The sequence below is a fragment of the Nicotiana tabacum genome, chromosome 8 (genome assembly GCF_000715075.1).
Source record: "Nicotiana tabacum cultivar K326 chromosome 8, ASM71507v2, whole genome shotgun sequence".
Taxonomy (NCBI): domain Eukaryota; kingdom Viridiplantae; phylum Streptophyta; class Magnoliopsida; order Solanales; family Solanaceae; genus Nicotiana; species Nicotiana tabacum.
Window position 1 is genome coordinate 43,643,790 of NC_134087.1, and position 14,315 is coordinate 43,658,104.

Consider the following 14,315-nt stretch of genomic DNA (forward strand, 5'->3'; position numbering starts at 1 on the left):
GATTGCTTTGACTATGGCGCCAGTGTTGGTGTTGCCCACATATTCAGGATCTTATACGGTATATTGTGATGCATCTCATATCGAACTTGGTGCGGTATTCATACAGGATGGCAAGTTGATTGCATATGCGTCGCGACAGCTGAAGGTTCACGAGAAGAATTACCCTGTTCATGACTTAGAGTTGGCAACCATTGTTCATGCACTGAAGATTTGGAGGCACTATCTTTATGGCGTGTCGTGTGAGGTATTCACGGATCATCTGAGTTTGCAGTATTTTTTAAGCAAAAGGAGGTCAATTTTAGATAGATGAGGTGGTTGGAGCTATTGAAAGACAAAGATATCACCATCTTGTATCATCCCGAAAAGGCCAATGTGGTGGCCGATGCCTTGAGTTGGAAGTTAGCGAGTATGGGCAGCCTTGCATACATTCCGATCGGTGAGAGACCACTTGCATTAGATGTTCGGGCTTTGGTCAATCAGTTCGTGAGGTTGGATATTTTTTATCCCATTCATGTTCTAGCTTGTACAGTCGCTCAGTTTTCCTTGTTTGAGTGCATCAGGGAGCGACAGTACGATGACCCTCATTTAATTGTCCTTAGGGACACGGTGCAACCTGGTGATGCCAAGCAGGTTACCGTAGGAGATGATGGAATTTTGAGGATGCAGGGTCGTGTTTGTGTGCCTAATGTATATGGACTTTGTGAGTTGATTCTTGAGGAGGCTCATAGTTCCCAGTATTCTATTCATCCGGGTGCCGCCAAGATGTAACAGGACTTGCGGCAACATTATTAGTGGAAGATGATGAAGAAGGACATAGTTGCATATTTAGCTCAGTGTCTAAATTGTCAGAAAGTAAAGCATGAGCATTAGAGGCCTGTTGGTTTGCTTCAGAAGATAGAGATTCCTGAGTGGAAGTGGGTAGGCTGACCAAGTCAGCACATTTCATTCCTGTGGCAGTTACCTATTATTTAGAGCGATAGACAGAGATTTATAACTGCAAAATCGTCCGTCTTCACAGTGTACCCATGTCTATCATTTTTGATCGAGGTATGCAATTTACCTCGCACTTCTAGAGGGTCATCATTTCATCCTCAGACGGACGGACAGTCCGAGCACATTATTTAGATATTGGAGGATATGCTCCGCGCTAGTGTTATAGATTTCATAGGTTCTTGGGATCAGTTCTTGCCACTTGCGGGTTTTCCTACAACAACATATCAGTCGAGCATTCAGATGGCTCCCTATGAGGCATTATACAGTAGGCGGTGCCGATCGCCGGTTGGATGGTTCGAGCCGGGGAGGCTCAGTTATCGGGTACAGATTTGGTACAGGATGCCTTGGATAAGGTCAAGGTTATTCAGGATCAATTTCGCACAACTCAGTCCAGGCAGAAGAGTTATGCTGACCGTAGAGTTTGTGATGTTGCATTCATGATCAGGGTGAGAGTGTTGCTCTGGATATCACCCATGAAACGTGTAATACAGTTTAGAAAGAAACGCAAGTTGAGCCCTAGGTACATTGGACCTTTTGAGATTCTTTAAAGAGTGGGTGAGGTAGCTTACAAGCTCGTATTGCCACCTATTCTGTCAGCAGTTCATACGGTATTCCATGTGTCCATACTCCGGAAGTACCACGGTGATCCATCCCATGTGCTAGATTTAAGCTCTATCCAATTGGACAAGGATTTGACTTATGAGGAGGAGCCGGTGACTATCCTAGCCCAGCAGGTTCGTCAGTTGAGATCAAAGAGTTATCCTTCAGGTCGAGTGCAGTGGAGAGGTCAGCCCGTCGGGGCAACTACTTGGGAGTTCTAGTCGAACATGCGGAGTAGATATCCACACCTTTTCACCAGCCCAAGTACTTTTCTATGTCCGTCTGAGGACGAACAATTATTTTAGAGGTGGAGAATGTGATGATCCGATAGGTTACCTCATGTTTTAGAACCAAATTCTGTGTTCTAAAGCCTTAAATATCTCATTTTAGCCTTTCTTGATTTACATACACGGTCTAGGTGTTTTTCTGAAAGTCTTATTTGTTAAAAACTGATAAAAATAAGAATTTTGCCATAAAAATTCATTTGAGTTGACTTCGGTCAACGTTTGGGGAAAACGAACCCGGATTCATGTTTTGACGGTCCCGGTGGATCTGTATCGAAATATGAAACTTGGGCGTATGTCCAGAATCAAATACGGAGGTTCCTAGCTCGAGTTATTAATTTTTGTTGAAAATTGTAAGTTTGAAAGTTTAATGATTTTTGAGAATTGACTGATATTTGGTCTTGTTGATACCGCATCTGTATTTTGGTTCTAGAGTTCGGTACAAGTTCGTTATAATATTTATGACTTGTTTGTGAAATTTGGTGAGAAACGGAGTTGGTTTGATGTGATTCGCACGCTCGGTTGTGATAATAGAAGTTTTAATGTTTTCTTGAAAATTTCATTTGATTTGGTGTTCAATTCGTACTTTTAGGTATTATTTTGGCGATTTGATCACGCGAACAAGTTCGTATGACGTTCTTGGATTTGTGTGCATGTTTGGTATAGAGCCCTGAGGGCTCGGGTGAGTTTCAGATAGGCTACATAGTAAATTGAACTTAGAAAATATGGTTTTCTGCAAATTCAGGTGTCTTTTGGTTTCCTTCTTCGCATTCGTGAAGGTACTCTCGCGAACACGAAGAGTGAACTGGGGTTGGGTGGAATTTCCTCTTCGCGAATGCGAAGTATTGATCGGGAACGCAGAGCAGTGGGGACATTACTCTTCGCGAACGCGACCAGCCACTCGCGAACGCGTAGGCATGGGACCTGAGGGAGGGGTCAGTCATTTTTTCTGCGCGAACGCAAAGACTGGCTCGCGAATGCGAAGGCTAGGTGGGAGCAGCCTTCGCGAACGAGAAAGCCACTTGGGCTGCTGCACATCGTGAACGCGTCAGGCCCGTCGCAAATGCGAAAAAGGCCTGACGCCCATACCTTTAAACATTTCAAAAACGGGATTTCTCCCATTTTTCATAACCCTTCCATTGGAGCCCGACCTAGGTGCAATTTTGAAGAGAAAACTCAACACCAATTCATAGATTTGTTTTCTTTAACTCATTTTCTTCCATTTCTAACATCATTCATTAATTCCTAGCCCTAATATTTGTTCTTCCATGATAGAAAACTAGGGATTTAGGAAGAATTGTTTTTTTTTTGCAAATTGGGGATTTAGACCTCAAATTGGTCGGATTCCGAAACTAATTACATAATCGTGCTCGGGGGTGAATGGATAAGTGGATTTTTTTCCGAACCTCGGGTTTTGACCGAGCGGGCCCGGGTCAATTTTTGACTTTTTGGAGAAAAGTTTGGGAAATCTATATTTACGCATTTTAATTAATTCCTTTAGCATATTTGATATTATTGAGTTGATTGTGGCTAGTTACGAGTGGATTGGAGATGGATTCTAGGGAAAAGACCCCTGTAGAGCTTTGAATTGACTGCGGAGTGAGGTAAGTGTTGTGTCTAACCTTGACTTTAGAGAATTAGAAACCCTCAAACTATGTGCTTTGTGATTCTCACGTGAGTGGTGTATATGTGAGATGACGAGTGCTTACACACCGCCGAATTATCTGTTTTTCTTGATTTTCCGCCTTTTTTTAATTATTTCCTTCCCTGCCTTAACTGTTATATGCTTTAAATGCTTTACATGCTTAACTGCTACCTGTTAATCAATAATTTCTCCTGTTAATGATGTTAGCTCTTTACATAGTTTCATGATTCCCTGCTATTTGCTTAAAATCACTTACTTGCACCTTCTAATTGTCAATTACTGGATTGGTCTCGCTGTATAATATTACTTGTGTAGATTCCTATATTGTACAAGGTTTTCTTTTGGTTCAGTTTGTTATTTATTGATCGTAAAGGTTTTTGTGGTTTGGATTATTGATATGGTGGGATCGGGCTGCACGCCGCAGCGGGTATAATAAGGGTGGATTGATGAATAAGGGAGAATTCGTACTGTACGGTGGGATCGGGTTGCGCGCCGCACCAGATGGAATAAGGGTGGATTGATATGGTAAAATAAGGGTGAATTATGATACTGATATCGATATATGGTGGGATCAGGTTGCGCTCTACAATATTTTTATATTATTTCTGTTGTTGATGTTATTACGATGGAATAAGGGAGGATTCTGTGTTGTATGATGGAATCGGGTTGCGCGCCGCAACAACGTATGCATTTCTATTTCTTGAGCTGTGTTGATTTACTGTAGTCTCATTTGCAATGCTAAGGACTGGTAATTATGGAAGATACCTATTCATTTCTTGAGGCTATAGTTATTATTTTCAGTTGACTATTTTATCCTGTTCTGTATTTCCATTCTCTGTCATTATTATATACTGCATAGAGGTTGTAGTGTGGGTGACCCGCCTTAGCCTCATCACTACTTTGGCGGGGTTAGACTTGGTACTTACAGAGTACATAAGTCGTTGTACTCATACTACACTGTGAATTTCTTGTGCAGATTTCGGAGTCGGTCCCAGCGGTGGCTATTAGTGAGTTCGGATTGGACAACTTGCGGGGACTTGAGATACAGCTGCTCAGCGCCCGCAGCTCCTGGAGTCCCTTTTTTTGTTTTATTTAGCCGTGTATCTTCTTTTTAGACAACTTTATGTTATTTCAGACCCTTGTATGTACTATTCTATAGCTCGTGCACTTGTGACATCGGGTTCAGTAATATATTAAACGCTTGCCTGTTTTAGCTTCCGCATTATTTACTTTGGATTATTGTAGTTAAATCAGTTCTTCTTCATTATTTAATTTTAAACTGTTAAAAAGAATAAATTGTTCTAACGTAGGCTTGACTAGCAAGTGAAATATTGTTAGAGCAATCACGGTCCCGACGATGAGAATTCCATATCGTGACAAAGAGAAATATTTAGACTTCAAAAGGTATCTCGCTCTCGAACATGCTCTATTTAATTTGTAGAAAAAGAAAAAAGTAAGGTCTGAAAAAGTCCGATAAATCTTGACATCCAATAGCCGGACGAAGATAAATATAAAACTACAATAATAGCAAACTGAAACGAATATTGTGTTGTCTTATCTTTTTTCCTTAGAAAACCATTGCAAGCTAATTAATGAGGACTACCTTGGTATAGAGAAAATATGTTTTTAACCAGTACTCTAGCTAAGAAATATCAGATGATTTTCTTGAATTTATTCTTCCTCTCTTCCCATTCCTTAGTATCTGTATTCTTTGAACAGTCTCCATGAATGTTCTGCAAAACAAATATATATATATATATTGACTTAGTAAATACTGGAAATAATTTCTAATTATTTTACTTGTTCTTAAATAAAATAAATAGAATAACAATTCCATATATGCTCGTTGTGAGCATAGCTAATGTCTAGTAGGTTTCACGACAGTGGCAGAGTAAGAAATTTTGGTAAAGGGTGTGCAAATTTTCGTCTCATGAATTGTGTTAATTAGGGTGTGCAAAAACTAAATATATACTTATAATAGCTAACATTTAACCTATGTATACCACATAATTTTTGGACGAATGGTGGGTACCTGACCACCCTTCGCCTAAGGTGGCTCCGCCCATGTTTGGCGGTAAGTAAATCACCTAAAAGATAGTATTATGATATTCTTCCTAGGGTCCAAATGAAGGGAAAAATAATATATGATTTATATAACCGATCTCAACTAGTTTGAAATAATCTTCTTAGGGTCCAAATGAAGTGAAAATAATATATAAGAATGAAATAATTAAGAGAACAGAAAATATAAGTACATACTGCCATGGTACATCTCCTGCAAGCATCCAATCTCCTTCTCTGTCTTGGTACAATAGTGTAAAGCGCGTACCATTTTCGTCACAACTCTGATCTGCTGCATATAATAGGACTAAACTTATCAATTCAATCCTTATCGTTATTTTGTAAAAGGAAAAATGAGAGGACAATCAATATCTATATATTATTAAAAGGAGAGGAAAAAAACCTTCTCCTTAAACCAAGTGGTATCCTAGAAAAAAGTCACATGACATAAGTAGTTAATAATTAGTTTTTGGTTATTGTTTTTAAATTTAAATATCTATAAAATAATAAAATAAAATATTTTATAATAGAAAATGAAGATTAAAAAAAATTATCCATTCAAACTGGAGAGTAGTTTCAAGTTGTAGTTTTTAAATTATTGAAAAATAGAAAACTAAAATTCCAAAAAAAAACTGCCAATTCAAAATCTCTTTGTTTTTATTTTTAAAAATAAAAAGTTTATTTATTCAAAAAATATTATTGAGAATAATAAAATAAAAAAAATATATATATATCTTCAAAACTTTAGACAATATTATTGAGAATATCAGAATAAAATTTAAAATAAAAATATTTCAAGAATAATAAAATATATATCTTCTATTATATTACAAAAAAAATTAGTAGATAAAAATATTAAACAAAGTAATATGCTAATAAAAATTTCTATTAGCAATGTAATTATGTTAAATATTGGATAATATAATAAAGGAAAATACATAACAAAAAGTTATTCGATGACTATATAAGCCCATTTAATTTAATAGAGATTTTTTTCTATTAAAATTCATATAATATTATTGACAACAATAAAATAAAATTTAAAATAAAAAATATTATTGGGTGTATCATATTAACAAATAAGATGACAATTAAAATTTATTAAAGTAATAGGATCTAATATGTTCAAATAAGCCCTATCGCGATTTAATTTAATTAATATTTTTTAATATTGACCGCGCACTACTGCTAGTTTCTTGTTATAGGAGTTGTGAACTTACATTTTGCAAACATTTGAATCAAGCTGTTAGTAAGGACTTGATAGGAATCATATAGCCTTAGATTAATTTTCCTTCCAATGGCTACTCCTTCCATTTTGACCTTCACATACATTGAGTTTCTTCGACCAATAACATCATTGTTAATCCCATGAATTTGCTTTTTTCTCCATGATTTAATTGGTGGCCACCCCACTACTCCGTTTTCTTCCTTGAATTCCCTGTATGAGATATAAAAAGAAATATATTATATGTCAAAGTTCTTGTCTTTGGTGAATAAATTGAAATCTTCTAAATATTAATGAACAAGAAAATCGTCGAAGTGTCGTGTGATTAGAGTCTATTCTAGTCATTTCTAAGGATTTATATTCTAACATATGAAAAGAGTTAACGTATGTATACATTATTTTTATACTATTAATATTGTATACATTATGTAAAAAAATTATACTACTATCGTATTTTAGCGTGTGGAGTAGATAATATGTCTTATTTTCTATGTTATCAAATTTTTTGTAGTAATTACATATACATGACATGATAGTATAAAAACTAGTGCATGTTATGCAGGTAGAAGTTAAACTCTGAATTTAATGCACATTGTGTAACTTAGTAGGCGTTTGGATATAAAAATTATTATTTTTGAAAAAGGCAATTTTCGAGTTAAATTGATAAATAGTATTTGAAATTATGTTTGGACATGCATTTCATTTTAAAAGTTGCAAGTTTTGTGAGCTAAGAAAAAACATTTTTTTTGGAAAAATTCATTTTCGAAAAATCTTCACGAACTTACAAAATTTTTATGGACAAACACATTTTGAAAAAAAAAAAAATTCATGAACAAACGAGTCCTTAAACTTACGTATAACAAGCTTGAAAAGTTGTCCTCTTTCGGTGATCACCTACTTGTTCATCATTTGGTTGGCCATTCCATACAAGCAAAGGCAACGTTTTACGTTCAAATTTGTCACTATCATCATAATCAGAATTAGCCGCTGAAAAGTTAGACTTGTGGTTGATATAACTGATCATGTCATTCTTCATTTCTGAAAAGTTGTCATCAAAACTGTCGACGTTGCCATTTAGGTCGGAAGATTTGAGGGGAAAATAGGAAGGAAGTGCAAGAGCAAGCTCAAGTTCCATATCATAAAACTATAGTATAAACAAAAAGAAGCACAAACTAATAAACAACTCTGTAAAAAGAGTTATATTATAGAGATTATAAAATAAGCTTAAAAGAATACGTAAATGAAATGCTAGCTTCTTGTTAGTCCAGTACGTATTTGCTAGGTTGAGTTTGAAGAAGTGTATATATATAATACTCCATATGCTTGAAAGGAAAGAGAGAAGAGAGCAGAAGAAGAGATAAGTGTCGGTTGCGAAAGAGAAAGGGAAAAAAGATAAAGGGACAGCATTGAAGTTGGGTCGGCCAAAAGAGTAGCAGTGATATGAACAGCTCAGAAAAGGATGTTTTTGGCCCCTCACCAGTTTCTACCCTACCTTGTTCCCATATACTATCACATCTCTTACGCATATATAGATTGCACCATAATAATTTTACCATATGTAGTTCCAGGATTCTCTTTCATCTCTCACATTCTAAATGTGATTTTCCGTATTACCACTACTAATTAATTAGTCTGTTATATCATGTTGCTTGTCTTATTTTAAAACTTTTACTTTTACTTATGATAGATATACATATAATTACTCTTTTATACAATTTGATATATAAATGTTCTTTCCTATTATCATTCCATAGAAGTTAAACTTACTTGTGTACACAAGAAATGTATATATATTATGGTGGAGCCACATATAATCAAGGGTGTCAAATGATATCCCTTCGTCTGAAAATTATATTGTATAGCTAGGTAAAATCCTTCTATATACTTTTTCAAATCAGACTCCACCACTGATATGATGTTGTTTGGGGTGGGGGAAGGGGAGAGTGAATGAGTTGCATGTGTATAAAAATACGTTCAGTATTTGATGATTCATTGTACTTGTTATTTGTTAACTACTTCAACATCTTTAATATCCCCGATAAGCTTAACGTTGATTACGAAAAACTTTAACTAATGGGACAAAAGCAAATGGCAACTCCTTCATTTTTAATTAGCGTTCCCCAGTAGCAAACTCTAGCATATTGTTTACTTAAGTATTAACGAACTATTGTAGTAAAGCGATTATTGATATTAAATAAGGTAGGTGATGTAGAAAGAACAAAGAGAAGAGCGTAATTGATTGTAGTTATGTTTTATGATAAATGAATAAATGATAGTGTAATTTTTCTACGTATTGTCAATATATTGAGGTTAAATTTTTGGTTTACATATTATTACAAAATATAAATTCTTGTTGTAGGTATCCAACTGAAGCGTGTAAAAGACGAGTTTTGCAGGTTCAATTAATAAATACATGTGCGTGCACTTCATTAATTTCTGTGTACTCTATACATGTACCTTAATTATTATTTTTGAATAACGATTAACAACGTACGATTTCCCAGTGATCTGTCCGACAATGCAACGTATAGTGAAACCTGATGTCTTATACTTTTGTGACATCCTAATTAAGAAATTTCATTTTACTATTTTTCTACTGTCTTCAGACTACAAATGGAATTTATGATAAATAAGTTTTTCCCCTCTTCTTTTCTTTAGTTTTAAAAATACTGTTGGAGTCTACAGTACAAAGAAGTTTCATAAATGATCTCTATTTCATCCCGCTGTCCCTCTGACGGAGCTACTATGGTTCGGCCAAATCCATTAGCTTTTGTTCAAACAATGTGTTTGTATTAAAAAAAATTATTAAATATATATAAATATTAAATATAGAACCTCTTTATTATCATTTGAAGTCGTCATTCTAAACATAACCCATAAATACAAGGGCGGATCTAGTGCAAATATTACGGGTTCCCGTGTATCCACTAACTTTTGCATGGATCTTATATTTATATTAAAAAAATGATTAAAAGTATAAGAATATTAATTTGAAATCCAGTTCGTTAGTCCAGTTATTATGTGGATTAACTTGAGATTGTTGTAAAAACACATAAACTTAAAATTCTGGATCAGACTCTGAATCAAAAACATGTTCCGCCCTCTACCTGTCCCACATTTTCTTCTTTTATGAATACTTGACGGAGCTATTGAGCCAACACGCAGTCCTTTGTTTACCAAGAAAAAGCAAAAGATTTTCCATTTGCAATGAATGGTAAATTGAACAATAAAGTAAAACAAGGATATATCCTTCAATCTTTTCTCCCTTTTTTATAGTTGGAAAATGACATCATTACTAATTAAAGGATTGATTGCTAATTCAAGATTTAATGTGTTTGAACGCAACTTAAACGTGCTTTATCAAATAAAGTATTAAAGCAAAACATAATTTGTCTGGCATGAAAAAATGTTTGAATAAATCAGGTTATGACTTGTTTATGTCCCCTTTAAATTTTTTGATAAAGTTACTTTAATGGATTTACCAAACTGTGGCTAGTTCCTTAGCTTTGAACAAGAAAAAACGTGGTTATTCTTCATTAGACTTGCATCAAATTATCTTTAACTCATTTATATTAAATTTTAAGCATCGACGACATAAAAAGTATTTTTACAATTAAATCACTTAAAATGCAATTACATGTAACCTTTTTTTGTTATTATTTAGTGGTAATCTGAAAAAATTTGTAAATTACTATTACATATAACGTATTTAATTATATTGATCGGTGTATTAACTTAAATAGTTAGCTTAAGGACAAAAAGATCACTCAATTACCATGATGATAATGTTGTGAGGTTGTCATTTAACTTACGTTTGAACACGATCTTTCTGGTTACAGTCATTATATTGGAAGTAACATTATTATTACTATAATTTTTTCTAATTAATTAAACTTGGTTTTTGACATGTGTTACGTGTCGAAGATGACAGTTCAAGAAAGTCATGATGCCAGCACTTCCATCATTCAAAAAAATTCCAAAATCATGAGAAATATGGCAATAAAAGAAACATTAATCTATTGGTTTGTTAATTAATTTCTAAGCATCCAATAAGATATTTGTAAATCAGATTAAGGGTTGATTCCTTTTGTCGGATAATTATTGAACATATATATATATATATATATATCCATAAAAAATAGGATGAGGTGAGAAGTACAGACCTCTAGACAAAACAACCAACAAGGATATACAAAGGTTTGGTGAGTGTTTTCAGGTCAATTGGTTAATTTCTCGTTATGTATGGTATAAGTAAAATATTGAGACTTAGCTGTCACGATCCGGATTTCCCACCCTCGGGAGTCGTGATAACGCCTACTAATGAAAGCTAGGCAAGCCGACAATTACATATTTTATTATCCTTTTTCCTTATCTTTTAACAATTTCACAAGTTAACATATGATTAACAGCGGAATAAAAAGTGCGGAAGACGAAATTCAACAACTTAACTAAATACTGGTACGAAATCCAAAATACAACTCCACCCAAAACTGGTGTCACAATGTCACGAACTATCTAAGAATATTACAAATAGGGTCTGAACAAAGAGAAATACATGCTTGTCTCTGAAATAAGTAAGAACAGAAGGAAATAGGATAGAAGGGGACGCCAAAGCCTGTGGACGTCGGCAGGACTACTTCCGGTCTCCGCTGGACTGAAGGCAGCAATCTCACTGTGGTCCAAATGCTCCAGCACCGGGATTTGCACATAGTGCAGAGTGTAGTATCAGCACAACCGACCCAAGGTGCTGGTAAGTGTCGAGCCTAACCTCGACGAAGTAGTGACGAGGCTAGGACTAGACTATCAAATAAACTTGTACAGTTAAATCATATACGACAAATAATGATAACTGAACTAGCAGTTAAAGATGGAAAAGGGGAATATACTACGGGGAATATCAAGTACTAACAGAATTTCAATAGAGAAGCATAAAGAACACCATAATTTCATATCAGCAAGAATAAGGAAAACAGTAACGAATCAATATTCACTTTTATTCTTTCTTGTTGCGGCATGCAACCAATATTCACTTTTATTCTTTCTTGTTGTGGCGTGCAACCCGATTCCAATCATACAATGATGTTGCGGCGTACAACCCGATTCCAATCATATAATGATGTTGTTGCGTGCAACCTGACCCCACCCGTCCACCCTTATTACTCCTTGTTGCGGCGTTCAATCCGATCCCATATAATATTGTTGCGGCGTGCAACCCGATCCCAATATACAAATCAACACCAATCACAAAAGAATCCCGGCAAGGGAACAATAGTATAACAATAATATCCCGACAAGGAAAACAATATCATAAGCAATAACATCCCGACAAGGGAAACAATATCATAAACATAAGGGAATCAACAATATATCTTATCTCGTTTCCACCATCCCTTCACAACATAAGTCTCAACTTTAGCCGATGCTCAACAATGGTCAATTACCAATAATACTTTCGTAAGCCTTGTTCAACATTTATAATCATCATATTAAGCATGGACAATACATAACGGAGTCACAACAATCATAGTATAAAACTCACGGACATGCTTGACACCAACGTATAGATACTCGTCACCATATCTATACGTCGTACTCAACACTTAACACATAGCAAATAAGAGCACAACTCATATTCCCCCAAGCTAAGGTTAGGCCAAATACTTACCTCGATTCTACGAACAAATTAAGCCTCAACTACCGCTTTACCCCTCGGTTCCACTTCCAATTTGCTTGTATCTAGTCACAATTTACTTAATAACATGAATATATGCTAAATAAATCAATTCTAATGCATGAAAATAGATTTTCCATTGATTTTCCCAAAAAGTCAAAAATTGACCCCGGGCCCGCTTGGTCAAAACCCGAAGTTCGAACCAAAACTCCATCACTCATTCATTCACGAACTTAAATATGTAATTAGTTTTGAAATCGGACCTCAAACCGAGGTCCAAATCCCCAAAATTTGAAAATCCTAACTCCTACCCAAAAATACCCAATTTCCCATGAAAAACCCTTGATTTTGAAATGAAATCGTGTAAAAAGAAGTTATAGATTGAAGAAAATAAGTTAGAAATTACTTACTAATGATTTGTAGAAGAATCTTTCTTTGGAAAATCGCCCAAGAGAGTTTACGGTTTGAAAGAGTTTGAAAAATGGATAGAATCTCATCTGAAATCCCACTTATCAGGTGTAGATGTCGCAATTGCGACCAGGGGTTCGCAATTGCAAACCCGTTGAAAATTCGATGTCTTCGTAATTGCGAAGAATATGTCGCATTTGCGACCCCTGAAAATTTTTGTAACCTTCGCATTTGTGAAGAAAGTGTCGCATTTGCGACTGCTGGGATTTACTCAAGGCTTTGCATTTGCGAAGAAATGCTCGCAAGCTATCCAGGGCAAAATTTCGCAATTGCGATCCACCCTTCGCAATTACCAAGCTGACATCCTTCGCAATTGTGATCCCCGATCTCACAATTGCGAGATCAGAGGCCAGTTCCAGATCTGCAATCTGCAATAATTTTTACTAAGTCTAAATTCACTCCGTAGCCTATCCAAAACTCACCCGAGCCCCTGGGGCTCCAAACCAATCATGCACGCAAGTCTAAAAACATCATACTGACTTGCTCGTGCGATCAAATCATCAAAATAACATCAACAACTACGAATTCAACCTCGAATTCATAAAATTACTCAAAAACATTGAAATTTTTATTTTCTCAACTAAAGGTCCTATTTATACAAAACGAACTCCGATTCTTACCAAACTTCACAAATTCGACCAAATTATTATATTAAACCTGTACCGGAACCAAAATACGGGCCCGATACCATCAAGAAAATGCATCATTTCACTTCTAAAAGCCTTTATATTTTACAGAAAATAATTTTCTTTAAAAATTCTTTTCTCGGGCTTGGAATCTCGGAATTCGATTCCGGGCATACGCCCAAGTCTCATATTTTACTACGGACCCTACGGAACCGTGCAATCACGTGTCCGGGTCGGTTTACCAAGAATGTTGACCAAAGTCAACTTTAATCAATTTTAAAGGCTAATTTCCTTATTTTACTTAGATTTCACATAAAAGCTTTCCGGAAATGCGTCCGGACTACGCACCAAATTGTGATGAGGCAAAAAGAGATTTTTAAGGCCTAAAAATATAAAATCTACTTTCAAAACGAGTGATCTTTTGGGTCATCACATTACCATTTTTTTGCTGATAAGTCGCATTAAACGACTGCGCTTTATAGTCGCATTCTACTATTTCCATTTATATGAAAAATAATCCAACTCTATCCGATATATGTGGATGAAATTCCGTAGAGTAAAGAAGCAATTTGGGCAAATTAAATTAGTCAACCTCCCCCTCTCTCTTCTAAAAATCAACTATCATAGTTTCCTCTTAAGCAAACGAGTTATGTCTGTCAAGCATTCAAGGGTAAACTAGAAATCCTCCTTGTGAAGTTCACTTGCTGACAATCTGCATACAGGTCAAGAGAGCCAGTTCACA

At 35.4% G+C, this 14,315-nt stretch overlaps 1 protein-coding gene across 2 annotated transcripts; it reads right to left on the reverse strand.

Moving 5' to 3' along the window:
• Positions 1–4,927: 4,927 nt before the first annotated feature.
• Positions 4,928–8,091, reverse strand: LOC107786810 (auxin-responsive protein IAA28). Of its 2 annotated transcripts, none has more exons than XM_016608315.2 (4): positions 7,663–8,091; positions 6,804–7,021; positions 5,782–5,872; positions 4,928–5,255 (listed from the first exon to the last, which is right to left on the reverse strand). In XM_016608315.2, exons 1-4 carry the CDS (start codon positions 7,941–7,943, stop codon positions 5,165–5,167), a joined length of 681 nt encoding a protein of 226 aa, XP_016463801.1. In that variant the 5' UTR covers positions 7,944–8,091; the 3' UTR covers positions 4,928–5,164. The 2 variants fall into 2 exon arrangements, with proteins under 2 accessions (XP_016463801.1, XP_016463800.1); XM_016608314.2 differs by having other exon boundaries at positions 5,782–5,875.
• Between the last annotated feature and the right edge of the window lie 6,224 nt (positions 8,092–14,315).

Excerpts from the sequence above, each read along its gene's own strand:
- LOC107786810 (XM_016608314.2), bottom strand. The coding sequence starts at position 7,943 with ATGGAACTTGAGCTTGCTCTTGCACTTCCTTCCTATTTTCCCCTCAAA. Across the intron at positions 7,022-7,662 it reads ACTTTTCAAGCTTGTTATAC|GGAATTCAAGGAAGAAAACG; the intron begins GTAAGTTTAAGG and ends TATCTCATACAG. Across the intron at positions 5,876-6,803 it reads GATTCAAATGTTTGCAAAAT|CAGATCAGAGTTGTGACGAA; the intron begins GTAAGTTCACAA and ends TATTATATGCAG.